Below are 13222 nucleotides of genomic sequence, written 5' to 3' on the forward strand. Positions count from 1 at the left end.
TTCAAACACAGGGCTCTGTCTGGTCAGTGTCAACTTGTTCCTCTGAATCCTGACAGAGTCTTCATGGCTGAGTGAGGCAGGAAGAAGTTAGTTTCTTCTGATAAAGGAGCAATAAATTATCTTTCTCTGAAAGATTTAGGTGTCCTGTGGCTGCTATCCCAGTGCGAGTACCTCATTCCTCTCCTTAAAAAAATATCCCACATACACAGTATCTATTTTAACTACAAAAGTTCCATTTTAAGTACAAAACTGCATTTACCATACTATTAAAATGTTAATACAGCACTACTAATCAATACAACACAATACATATAGTAAATATCTGCATAGAGCCATATAATCTGCACTTTTCACATTAGGATGAATTTGTTCACAGAAGGAGTGATTGTGCATTGGGAGATGCATTGGAATGGGAGGTGCTGGAGTCACCGTCCCTGGGACTGTTTGAGGAAGGACTGGAGGTGGCACTCAGCGCCTCGGTCTAGTTGACATGCAGGTGTTCAATCACAGGCTGGACCCAAATATCCCAGAGGTCTTTTCCAGCCTCTCTGATTCTGTGTAATAAAACCCGGCAGTTTTTGCGAGCCAACAACACCACGGCGCCCGCGCCCCCGGCGCTGGCCGAGCAGGGCGCGGCCCGGGCGGGGCCCCTCAGCCCCACGGCCTACAACTCCCATGGTGCCCGGCGGCGGCGGCGGTGCGCGCGGCGGCCGCGCAGGGGCTGCCGGGGGCCGGGCCGTGCGCGGGGGCCGGCGCCGATGGCGGCAGGCGCAGGGGGCGGCTGAGGGAGCCGCCGGTGCCCGTCGCGTCCATCGACCGCCGACGCCTCGCCCGCCCCGTCCCTTCCCCCGCCGCTATGGAGGCGCTGATCCCCGTCATCAACAAGCTGCAGGACGTGTTCAACACGGTGGGGGCCGACATCATCCAACTGCCGCAGATCGTGGTGGTGGGCACGCAGGTGAGGCGGGCCGGGCCGGGGGCGCGGGCGTTCCCCGCCCCGAGGGCGAGCTCGGGGTGTCCATCGCGCTTCCGCCGCCGCGGAGCCGCGGCTGCCTCCGCCAAGGGCACGGGGGGACGCGGCGGGCGAGGGCGGGTGGGGCGCCCTCGGTGCCCGCGTTCCCCCCCGCACGCCCTCGGCGGCTCCGCTGCCTCAGCCCCGGCTGCGCCGGGAGCGCCTCGTGCGCCGCCGCCCGCCCGCCCTTGGGCGCCGCTCCGGAGCTCTTGGAGGGGCCGGGGAGCTCCGCGGGGCTGCGGGCAGGGCCGGTGCCCCCGGACCCCGTGGCTCCGGGCCGAACCGAGGGGATGCGGGTGGTGTCGGGGACCCGGGGAGCGGCAGCCGGCCCGGTGCGTCAGCGTGACCGCCATCGCGCCCGGTCAGTGGCTTCCCTTCTTCGACAGCGGCCGTGCAGCGAGGGCGAACAGAAGGGATGTGCTAGCGGGACGGCATCTTGCGGGCGTGGATGGTTGTCCTTTCCTTTGCCCCGAGTACTTGTGCCGTTTGGACTCTTTGTCTTAGCTGGTGCCGGGGAGTGAGGGCGAGAGGCGAGGCCGGCGACTGTTGGCTGCAACAGTTGCAACACGTGCGTGTGAGCCTGGTAATGCTCCTGGGCTCGGAGATAGCTCAGAGCCTCTCTATCTCTTCAAATGGGATGCTGCTCTACAGCAGAACTTTTGGCAGCTGAATGTGCCTGACCAGAACTGCGGCGGTCACAAGGGAGTAGAAGATGAGGCTAAGGTTTGAAGCTAAATGGATCTCTCATTTTGTTTCTGTGAAATTTAAATGCGTATTGGATGTGCTGTGCTCCTTGACAGTAGCTTGCTCACCAAAGACTTCAAGACCAAGTACTCTGTTCTCAGGATTTTTATTGATATCTTAAACCACTAGCTGTATGTGTAAATGCAATGGCATTTTTCTATGTAAGATTAAAAAAGTATTTTTTTTCCAGTTTCACTTTATGAAATATATGGAAGTGGCATTTTTAAAAAATACTTTTATCAACTCTGTCCCAGTTACCTTCTCCTAGGTGTAAATACTTTCCATAAGTAAATACTGAGAGTTAAAACAGTATTGACGTGTTTGCCTTCAGTAGTCTCCCCGTCAGTATCAATATCTATTCAGTGCTGTATCCATGATATTTATGAGCCCTCTTGAATTAGCATGAAATTTCCTGTCATGCCAAAACAAAGTCCTCTATGGACTCCAGAAAAATATCTAGCAAAATATCTAGCAAGCTGTATCTTGGGGTGTGTTTGCTTTAGTCAGCATTGTTGGAAGAAAAAATTGTCTTTACTGACATAATAATTCCATGATGGTTATTTTATGCAATTAGTTTTAGTTTAAATAAAATATTATTAGTCTATTAATTTGGAGTTAGCTTATTGGAGACCAGATTTCTAGAGATGTGTCAGATATGGCATTAGAGCTGGTAGCTTTGCTGCTGGTAGCTTTTTTCCTTTTTTTTTATGTGTGCCTTTTAGACAGTCTTGTTTCTTTGTGAAGTGCTGTGTGGCCTTTAAGTTTGTTCACACAGCTGGTGTGTCTGTAGCCCACTGGTATATGCTGTCTTTGCTTTGCTCTCTTTGAGTAATATTCACAATAAACAGTCTTGAATTTTTCACCTCCATTTTTCTTGTAGGAAGCAAATGCTGCCATTTAAGGTTTCTGTAATTCTCTGTTAATTGAGTTATGCTTTCTTGCTTCCAATTTGCCACTTGCTTTTTTTAAATGACCTTTTTACATATTCAGCGAGGAGAGGAAAAATGCTTTTTGAAGTAGTTTTTTGTTTATTTTTCTCTCTCTTCTCTACCCTTTTGTTTATTTGTGCTTATGTCTTTCTCTGCTTCTCATTCTGTGTATTAAGTTAATTCTTTATTTTCTAGAGTATTTAGGACTAGAAGCTGTTCATAAGCCTTAATTCTGTTTCCCATGTTCCCTTTCCCCCACCTCTGTTGTTTGGGATTTATTTCCTACCTCCCTTGTGCCCTTAGCAATTGAAATGTTTTAATTGTTCCTCTTTCTAGATACATTTTGGTGCTAATTGTGAATTGTTTCTCAGTCAATTTTGCCCATCTAGATGGGCTCTTGCACTTGTAGTGGTTTTCCTGCCATTCAGTCATATGAGAATTCCTTCTCATTCTCTCCATAAATATTGTGTGAGTCATTTCTGTATCCTAGTACAGGGGCATTTAAGAAAACTGGGGACTGTGCTGGTAGAACTCAGAGGACACCTTCAGACTGCCAATTTTTCTTCACTGTTTCAGGGTTTTTCTGCCATTTCCAGATAGGTGTTCTATTTTTTTCCCCAATTCAGTATTCCAGTTCCATTTTTAGAACTGTATGACTGAATTGCAAAAAAAGAAAAATGTCCAGGTTAGGAATATGATATAAAAATATTAGTTCAGTGATGTTGTAATACCCAGTGTTCTGGTTTATACAAATGCTTTATGCTCTGTATTTTAAGGGATAACAGGGTGGTATTGAAGTGCCTCAACTAAACACATTAAGACTACAGTAAAGGAGGCAAGGGGAAGAAAAGTAATTTAGTTAATTATGGCCTTTGTGTGGATAGGTTGTATCACAAAAATTAATTGCCTACACTACCAAAGTGATCATAAGATTTAGAATAAATTCAAGAAAACCAGCCAGACAACAAAATACCTGCCTAGAAGTAGGTAAAAATTAATTGTCTTTATTTTTTGTGCCATTAATTCCTGGACTATGTTTGGGGTTTTTAGTAGTCATCAACCTAGTTTTATACAAACTTTAGTGTCAGCTTTGTAGCAAAATTCTTCTAATACTGACATTATAAAAACACCTTTTGGGCTTTTTTTGCACTTGGTAGTGTTAATTGAAGTAGGGACATTGTAGTGAAATTGATGCAGCAAGTGATGGAATTGACAAGTGAGATTTTTTGAGTGACCTTTCTTGTGTACATTTAGGGACTGACTTTTGCTCAGTCTTCTGCCAATGCCATTTTGAGACTAAATGGGGAGGTGTAGTTTACAGTATTTATTAATTAAAAAATCCATTCTCTTGGATGTTCCCCTGGGATTGGCTCACAGATAAGCATTACATTTATTCCTTTTTTTTTTTTTACTGTTTGGTGTAAGTATGCTTGATGCTAATGCTAAACCACTTTTTTACTGTAAGGTGGAAGTTTTCTTGATCTGAGGTCACAGCCTGAGCACGTGGATGTGTATAAATTTATGTCCTGGTAAGATAAGTAGTTGGAAGAATGCTAAATTGGGCTGTTAGGAAGTTGACAGCAATGGGAAGGTGATGTAGTCCTGGCTAGTGGGATGAGGAGATGAATTCAGCAGATGCTATCAAGCGTCCTGTCTGAGAGAGACTGGCACCTTTGTCTGGAACTTCAGGTGTTCTGCAGAGCTTCTGGGACTCTTCCTGGCAGGGGAACAGAAATTCCAGCCCCTTAGCTCATTCAGTGTAGCCTACATTGTGTTGGCAAAAAGCCAGTTTGAGGTGAAGGAAGCTCCAATTTGTACCCAGCAACAAGGAAAGCCCCATGCCAGGCACAGCTATGTCTTCCTCCTTCCTCTCTTGCTGGGTGGTTGGTTTGATTTTTGTGGGGTTTTGTTTTTGTTGTTTTGTCCAAGGATCTTTCAAGCAATTCAAACAGATAAAAAAACCCCATTTGTATCTACATTTGAATGGAGGATGTAACCAGAGCATTGCTTCCATGCTGGCTGGGGACAGTTTGTTTTTTCTCCCAAATGTTTTGCAAACTTCCTGATTTCATTTGGTTTTTGTTTTTTTTTTTTCTTTGTTTCCATATCTGACATTTACAGTCTCTGGTTTTGGGTGTAACTGTTTTCCTTTTTTTGCCATCTTTTGCTCCTGTCAAGTCATGCCCTGACTGTTGTGTTTGTTTCAGACAAGCAGCAAAGTGAGGCTGACATTAATTAGCTATTTGCATTTACCAGACATAATGGAAATGTTGCTGCTGATATGATATAGTGCAAGCAACCTTTAGTGTTGTGCTGTTTCTTTTCTCTCATGGGCTCCCTGTGTTTCTGAACAGCTGAACTTTTTGGGTGCTGAAGGTTTCTGTGATTAAAAGGATGGCATTTTCACAGTTTCTATCTGCAGACTTCATATGAATTAAAATAAAATTATAGGTCTAATAACTTGATCCTGCATTTTAGCATTTTATGTTTCTTAATATGAGAACATTATTAAACACCATTTAGAAGATATTAATTTCATTGTTTGCAAATGCCTGGTTATTTTGGAAGAGTGGAGAGTCTGCACAGAATTCACAGTTGTAGAAGGATGTGGATAAAGAAGTCTTGTGCTTTTCTTTTCTTGTTTGTTTGTGTGCTTTGTTTTGTTTTGGTGCTTTACTGCAAGGGCCCTGTTGTGTTCATCTTGTGATTGGCAGTTGTTTTCCTTGGAAAACTGGTGTTTTAATTAGACCAGGTGAATCTTGTATGTTGTCCAGGAGGCACATAGCAAAGAAAACATATTATCAGGAAGATGGAGGGGAAGAGAATTAAAACAGCACAGGCATTTGATTTTCACAATCTGGAGAGAAAATGCCTGTGTAGGTAGTTCTTGGAAAAGATTTGTTTGTGTAGTAGCCAGAAGGTTGACTAAATTGGAGATTTGGGGTTTGGGTTTGTTTTAATAGTGCTGTTGTTTAGAACTTTTAAAATTTGAATATGCAAGTTGGTTTTGTTTTGATTTACTTTACTGCAAGTTATGAATATAGCAGTATGCACAGTACTGTGTGAGGTCAGGATATCTGGCTTGCAAATGTGACTCTTCAAATACCACAGTTCCATGATGTAACTGAGAGTCTGTGACTTGTTTCTACTTAGATTAGGCAATTTTTCTTAAGTCAATTATTGGAGGGCTTTGGGAATTGATGTACTGAGGAAGAAAACATCTGCTAATCATTGCTGCATTTGCAGTTGTTTGGCACTTGTCTGCAGGTAGATATGGTGAAAATGCAGGATTTCTGTAGAGTTTGGCCTGAGCTTTGCCAGTTCTTTATGGTTGGTACATAAGCTGTTTTATGTGGAGGTAGTTCCTGTGACTTTGAGTCTCCCCCTGACTTATTCAGGAGAGTTCTCTTTTCAAGTAAATAGGGAATGCCCTGCAGGAACAAGAGTCTTGTTGTCTGGACAAGATCTTGCATGTATTTTGCAACAATGAGCAGTGCATTATGCTGGTTTTACTGCTTTCTCAAGTTGGGATCAGCCTGTTGTTTCTTCTGCATCTTTTAGAAGTGTTATTTTGTTTCAAACAATGTCTTAAAATAATTCATTTGGCCTGCTTATAGCTTTAACATTCTTTTTTGATTAGTAAATAAATTTTTAAATTTGTTAGCTGTTTAGAGCCAGCCTAGCTTGGGGCATTCCTAGTTTGAATAGGAAAATTTTGTTATCTGTTCCAACTAAAGCAATTCCTTTGTGGAACTCTGAAACTGCATGTGTACTCACCTTTTATTCCAGAATAATTTGTATTTGCAAAATAAGGAAAGAAAAAGAAATACTGCTGTTCTTTAGGTATAGCAGGCTGAACTCTTCTAGCCTGGCTACTTCAAGTAACTTTTTAAAGCATCAATGTGGGTAATATTCCTGTGGATGACATCCCAGCACAAGTGCTTTTATTAGCTTTTATTTCCCAATGATAAAATGAAAATTTAGAAATTTTACAATTCCATTTGTACAGATTGCCAAGAGCAGGATTTACCATCAGGACTTTTGTACTTCTTGTATGACAGAAACTGCAGAACTGCCACCATTTAATCTCAGATGTCAAAGCCAGATACATTGCTTTCCTTAATAGAACTCCTCAGGAGTTAGTATGTCTCATTGAGAAATGTCTCTTTCTTCACAGCTCCTTACTGGCATTCTTGAATATTTGTATTGTGCCACTCCAAAAGTCATAGGGAATTCTGACATCACTGCCTCTATTTTCTTGTGCTCTCCTATAAAAAGTCTGTGTTGTGTTGCAGGAGTTCTTTGCATTTTTTTCCCTATTGGATGAAATAGAAAACTTACCAGTTTGCCCTGTTCTAAAGCAATGAGCTAAATTTTCAACTCCTTTCAACTAATTTTTGGTTTGGAAGTTTCCCAGTAGTTTATTGGACATTTCCTCAACAAGGCTTTTTCTCCACAGGTGATGTATTGTGCATTGGCTCCACAAAGACTTTATGGAGTCTAAAGATAGACAAAGGAAGGCAGGAGATTCTTGTAAGATGATTTTCTTTGTAAGATGAAGTTTGTTGCAGCTGATTCAAGTCCATTATCAATTTAATAATACTTGACATACACAACAGTCACCTATCCAAGCATGTGACTGTAAGAAATTTGATGTTTCTTGTGCATCAGTGAGACTCCAGGTGAGCCTTGTGTTAATTTCCCTTCTTGCTTCATGGACTTCATAAGAGTAAGGTCAGACTCTGTTTATTTACTGAGCTAATTGGTGAGACCCCGTGAGCTAAAGGGCAGTGAATCACAAGGGACCTGGCATTCCTTTAAGGACAGCCCCATGGAGCACAAAGCAATAGTCCATCCACTTGCTTGGGAAAATGAGTGGAGGTCTAGGGAGAGCAGAATTGAGGGAACTCATGGCTCAGGCTCAGCACAGCACACACGTGCAGGAGGTGGAAACAAGGACACGCTCGCTCAGGGATGTAAAAATCCTGCCTGCATAGGCAGAGATGGTATTGAGAAAGCCACTGTTAGTGCTAAGGGCATCAAAGGCAGCAGGAACTTCCAGCACTGGATCAGGAGTTAAGGAAAAGGAGAAATAGGGAAATAAAGGCTTCCTGCTGTCTGTGACAGGTGATCCAGGGACAGTGAATATGGACAAGGCTGAGGCGCTGGATCCTTTCTTTGCCCTTCTAGGGTCTTCTAGGCCTTTGGCCCTTTAGGCAGGGTTAAAAATGGAGAATAGCTCAGTGCTGCAAGAGGATTGGGTCAGGGTTCTTTTTTTTTGATATGGAGAAAACATCTTTGCATTCTGTTTGGTGTAGGGAAGAAAACTCTTAAAATAGAAACACTAACGAGGATTTGGAAATAGAATAAGAAAGCCAGTGAAGTAAATGGGATGGGGTGAATTTGAATGGTTGTTCAGAGTGTTACTTCAGCATTTTTGAGATGGAGTCTCTTCCATCTGACTTGTCAAAGGCCCTAAAGTGCTTTTGGAAGTAACATCTCTGGCTGTTAATGAAGCTGGACAATTATAACATCATGCACTTGCTGTGTGCTGCTTCTGAATTCCTAAAACTGTGGTTTGTAATGCAGCAGATTGTAACCTACATTTTCTCTAAAGAATTAGTGTAATGGATGGGAGCAAATGGCTTTTGATACTTAAGTGTGCACAGTTGAAACATGCAGGGACAAGTAAAGAAGAAATGAAGGATGGGAAGCAAAGCAACCTCATGAGGACTGTTAAAAGTAGAGGTGCTGGTTATTTGGAGTGGATCACAATTCTTACAGCTCACAGCTTTTTAATTTGGGAGCATAAGTGCACAATTGTTTCCCAGTGACTGCCCTTCATCCTTGATTGTCAACATTATCTTCAGATTAATCAAACCAAAGATGAACATGCAGAGGTGTATGTAACAGGTGTTACAGAGGCAGTGAGAGTGCTGATATGGTTTCAACACACTCCGACAGTACATACAGTGTAAAATACTGAAGTCCTGTGTGCATCATGTCTTTTTATCTTAGTACTTCAGGGGAAAATGGTTTTACCATCCACCAGACACAGGTGTTTCTCTGTGAAATAAATGGTGGTTGGCAGAGCAGAGTGTAATGCACTCAGCCATGGTAGTTTGACACAAAGGCTGAAGGAATGACACAAGATGTTCCTGTATTTGCCTCCCTGCTTTTTTCTGAGCAACATCTATTAAGTTCCTCTAGATAGCACAACTAGTAGATATTTCAAGTTAGGATCAGATATTAGGGTCCAGAGGGAAAATCTGCCTGATCCCCTATGAAAAGCTAGAGTTTGTTAATGCTTTTTTTGACCCATCATGAAATGAATTCATTTCAGTTCACGCTTAAAATTGCGATGAGCATTTTAATGAGATGACAAAACAAGTGTGATACTTCTGCAGGCTCGTTCCTTAAATTTCCTTTGGTTATCAGAGTTAGTGTCTGTCTACATCTATTCTGTGAAGGACTGGCTGAACTGACTTTGTATTCTTAAAGACCCATATCCCTTGCTTCCCCCTCACTGGCAGAACAAGATCAGCTTTGTGTTTACTGCTTCCTGCGCCGTGTTCCCAGACAGTTCTTGGTAATGGATGCTGAGGAGTCCAGATTAAGAAGTGCGTCATTAGATAATTGTATTCCAACAGCAGATTGCTTTAGTTGGGAGTGTAATGCAATTTGAAAGAATTTCCTGATGCATGGAGCACTGTAATGTTTCATTTAGTGTGTTTGCAGAGGATCCAGATTGTTCCTTCCCCATCCAGAGGTAACTGGGAGTGGTGTAAGACACAGTGGTTTGCTTCTATACGTAGCTTGGTGTACCCATTTTAGCTTCCTGCAGTCCCCCTCCTTTGGAATGACTAAAGAGCAACAGTGTGCAGCAGTCATGGATTTTGGTTTCCTTTCATGGTGAGGTTGTTGATAAGGATTCCTGCTATTTGTTACTATCCCTTATGTGCTTGGATTATGTGTTCATGAGAAGCCACTTCAGCTAAGTCTGATCTCCAGCCTTGTAAGACTGAGTCATCATTTTTCCCATGCCTAAGAAAATCTTGCTCAAGAGACCACAGAATCCCCAAGATTGGAAGAGACCTTCAAGATCATCTAGTCCAACCATCAACCCAGAATAATCATCCCTAAGCCATATCCCCAAGTACCACATCCAGATGCCTCGTAATATTTGGAATATTTTTAATAAATGAAGCACTGGGCTTTGTTTTTTGTTTTGTTTTGTTTTTTTTTTCCAATGCAGAAGATGAGCCTTTATCATCTCTCATTTTTTTGGTTAGGCATTTCACTTTTTTTAAGTAAGTTTGTTGAGAGGTGGTTTGTTATTTGTCTCTGTGAAGTTTGTTTTTTCAGAGTCTATAATATCAGTAGTTCTTCAAAAGTGGGCCAGAACAGGAACTTGCTCAGGGAGGCTTGCAGACCTAGTTCATGCTTTGGTCAGGTTCTTAAGTTATTTGGTAAGAGTTCAGTGCCCAATGGTCTGTTATGAGCTGCTTGCAGGGAAGGTGTCCAAAGCTGATTTGGAGAAGGACAGTTGAAGAAAATTATTAATAGCTTTCTAGAGGAGTCTTTTGAAGGAAAAACAAATCTTAATAAAGCTGTATTTCTGCTTGACCCTGCTCTTTTCCCAAGTATTTCTAAATCATTGATCTCACTGCTGTCAAATGTGATTTAGATTTACTTTGAATAATACACATAATCTGTGTTGGTGTATTATTTGCCTGTTGAGACAAATGATATTTTTCATAAATAATTTTTTTTCTGGACCATAAAACCTATACAATAAAGTGGTACAATAAAAGAAGGCTTTCATTTGTTGCTGTTCAAACTTTATAGGGGTTTTGCCTTGTATTTTAATATTTATTTTGTCATTTTGCATACAAGCCCTATTTCAGTAGGTTTTAAAGCTCTCATATAATATATTTGTGTCTTGTTTTACTGCACTAGTAGGAATGTACTGTCTGATAGTAACATGTTGGTTGACCTCTGATCTATTTTTCAGTTTTAGAAAAGTCACCTAAGGTCACTAAATTTGTGAGATTTAAGGATATTCATCACTTTTTTATATCATGTTATGCTAGGTGATATACTAATAATTTGCTTGAAGTCTCAAATCTGTTGCTTCAGAACTGGTAGACTGAGTGGAGGTTCTGTAGCAGTTACATAATGCACATTCCAGCTGTCAGAAGCATCTATTGGTTTCCTTTTTTGGTTTTGTTTTCTTGTTTGTTTGTTTTTTGACAAGAGAATTGTTTGGTAGTTGCATTAATACAGAAATATTTCCTAGATGGTGGCAATGACTGTCAGAGCTGGTTTTCTCATGGCATCACTACGTAGACTTAGAGTTGTAGAAAATTGGGAGAGTTCAATACAGTGTTATTAAAAAGACAAAATCTTCTCAATCAGATTGAGTATTATGTTGGCATATCTGTGTCTATTTGTTATTCTTAGTTTTAACATGGTATTTATTTGGAATCACTTTTAAGACCCAGGTTTTCACAGCTGCTGTTGGACTGGTTGTGAATCTTACACAAAAGTCCTGCAGGAGAATATTTTAAATGTAGTCTCTCAAAGAATATTTGTAATTACACAGCCTTTAAGTATTTCACAACTTTTTACAGTTTGTTATGTAAATACTTAAATATATATAGAGGGAGGGAGAGTGGGATGCCATGAAACAATGTTTATTTCTCTGTTTAGGGTATAAAACAATGTCTGTACTTATCAATCTGATACAATGCGTTATACCAAAAAAAACCCCAACAAAACAAACAAACCCAAAAACTAACCAACCAAAAAAACCCAACAAAAACCAAAACAAACAACCCCAAAAACCAACCAACCAAAAAAACCCAAACAAACCCCCCATCCAACCAAACCTCAAACAGAAAGGAGTATAACATTGTAGCAGCCTGTGTACTCAGGTAAACATTGTTAATATATGTTTGTGTAATGGCTGCTGCTGGTGTCAATACAGCCAGCCCTTGTTAGTTCTAACAAATACTAACCAGGGTTAAATTCCTCAGTTTACACAGCAGTTTTACTTCAAGATGTTAGAACATGACATAGGACAAGACATCAAATTTCTTTCTGAGCATTATAAAGAAAAGCATTTTTTCCCCAAAATGTTTCTGGAGAGTTTGATACTTGTGGTAGAAAATGTTCGATAGGAGATTAATTTTTGTGAAACTTACTGTGAGTTTAGTTTGACTTTAAGAGATAAAAAACATGGGACAAACCATGTAGACAGAAACCTGTTCTGAGTATCCCAGGCGGTTTAGACAGTCCCTGGCTTGTAGCAGACCTGTGTCCCTCAGTGCCTGTGCAGGGGCACTGCTCTGCAGGGAGTCTGTCACTTCTCCTTCAGGCACTCTGCAGCAGAGGACAAGACAGATGAAAGCAAACTAAAACATCACAGCAGTTTTATGTTTCAGAAAGTAATGTGGCTGTATTCCACTTTTCAGAGCAGTGGAAAAAGTTCTGTGTTGGAAAGTCTTGTGGGGAGGGATCTGCTCCCACGAGGTACTGGAGTTGTCACCCGGAGACCCCTTATTCTGCAGCTGGTGCATGTTTCCCCAGAGGATGGTCGGAAAGGAGCTGGAGATGAAAATGGTAAGTGTGATCCAAGAATGTGTTTTGCCTTTTTATTCAAGTCTTTCCTGTCCTTTGCAACGAAAAAATCAGTTGCTGTAATCTTAAAACTCTAGTATGCTTTTTAAAATTTGCTTGGAAGAAAACACAGCTGTTGTCACATCTGTTTTTTCCATTTAGCAAATGTCATGAAGTCAAAATCTTTTGGATAGTCAAAATACCTTTAATTTTTTAAGCTTTCCTCTTCTTGGGAATTTCTTTTGAGAAAAACAGGCATTTCAGTTGCAAAGATAATTGTCTGGAGTGTAGAGAACATGATTTTCTTATGTGTGTTTTTCATCCCCTCCCCTTTTGCAGTTTATATGAGATATTTCATTGAGAGGGTGACGAGTATAAGAGTTTTTAGAAGGAGGGTAGGAAATAAGTGAGTTCTGGAGAAATGAAAACAAACTTGTAGTAGATGCAAACAGAATTGAACTGACAAGTTCTGTAGCTTACACATGCCACCCTACTGGGCTGCACTGAGAGACTTCAAGTGCATCAAGCAGGGCATTTTAAATGTTCTGTGGTTTTTACTTTGAAGCTTGTCTTCTGTACTGCTTCTATTTTATCCTTCAGCAGATCAAGAAAGTGATCTCAGTTGTCCCTTGGGAGTTTCAATGCTCATTTTATACCAACTAATGCTCCTGATTAGGAGCAGCAGGGGCATAGCCACCTTCTGATTGTAAGATAAATCTTAAGGTTTTTTTTTTTTATGTAGACACTAACAACTGCACAGGCTTTTGTTGGCATGATAAACTTGGGACTATAAATATTAATTCTCATTGTGTTAAATTTTTTCTTAATTTGTTTTTACCAATAGTAAGTCAAGGTATCAGGTGTTCTTTACAGCATTTATTTTCCTGTAATATTTATGACCTTTGATTTCTGAAGG

At 41.1% G+C, this 13222-nt stretch overlaps 1 protein-coding gene across 4 annotated transcripts in view; it reads left to right on the forward strand.

Annotated features, from left to right (window-relative positions):
- The first annotated feature begins 713 nt into the window (after positions 1-713).
- The window catches only part of DNM1L (dynamin 1 like), a 36435-nt gene continuing 23926 nt past the window's right edge, over positions 714-13222 (forward strand). For all 4 annotated transcript variants that reach the window (XM_054631362.2, XM_054631364.2, XM_054631363.2 and 1 more), the window contains exons 1-2: positions 714-958; positions 12162-12309. In XM_054631362.2, coding sequence (XP_054487337.1) covers positions 857-958; positions 12162-12309 — 250 coding nt within the window. In that variant the 5' untranslated portion in view covers positions 714-856. The remainder of the gene's footprint in view (positions 959-12161; positions 12310-13222) is intronic.

The sequence above is a fragment of the Agelaius phoeniceus genome, chromosome 5 (genome assembly GCF_051311805.1).
Source record: "Agelaius phoeniceus isolate bAgePho1 chromosome 5, bAgePho1.hap1, whole genome shotgun sequence".
Taxonomy (NCBI): domain Eukaryota; kingdom Metazoa; phylum Chordata; class Aves; order Passeriformes; family Icteridae; genus Agelaius; species Agelaius phoeniceus.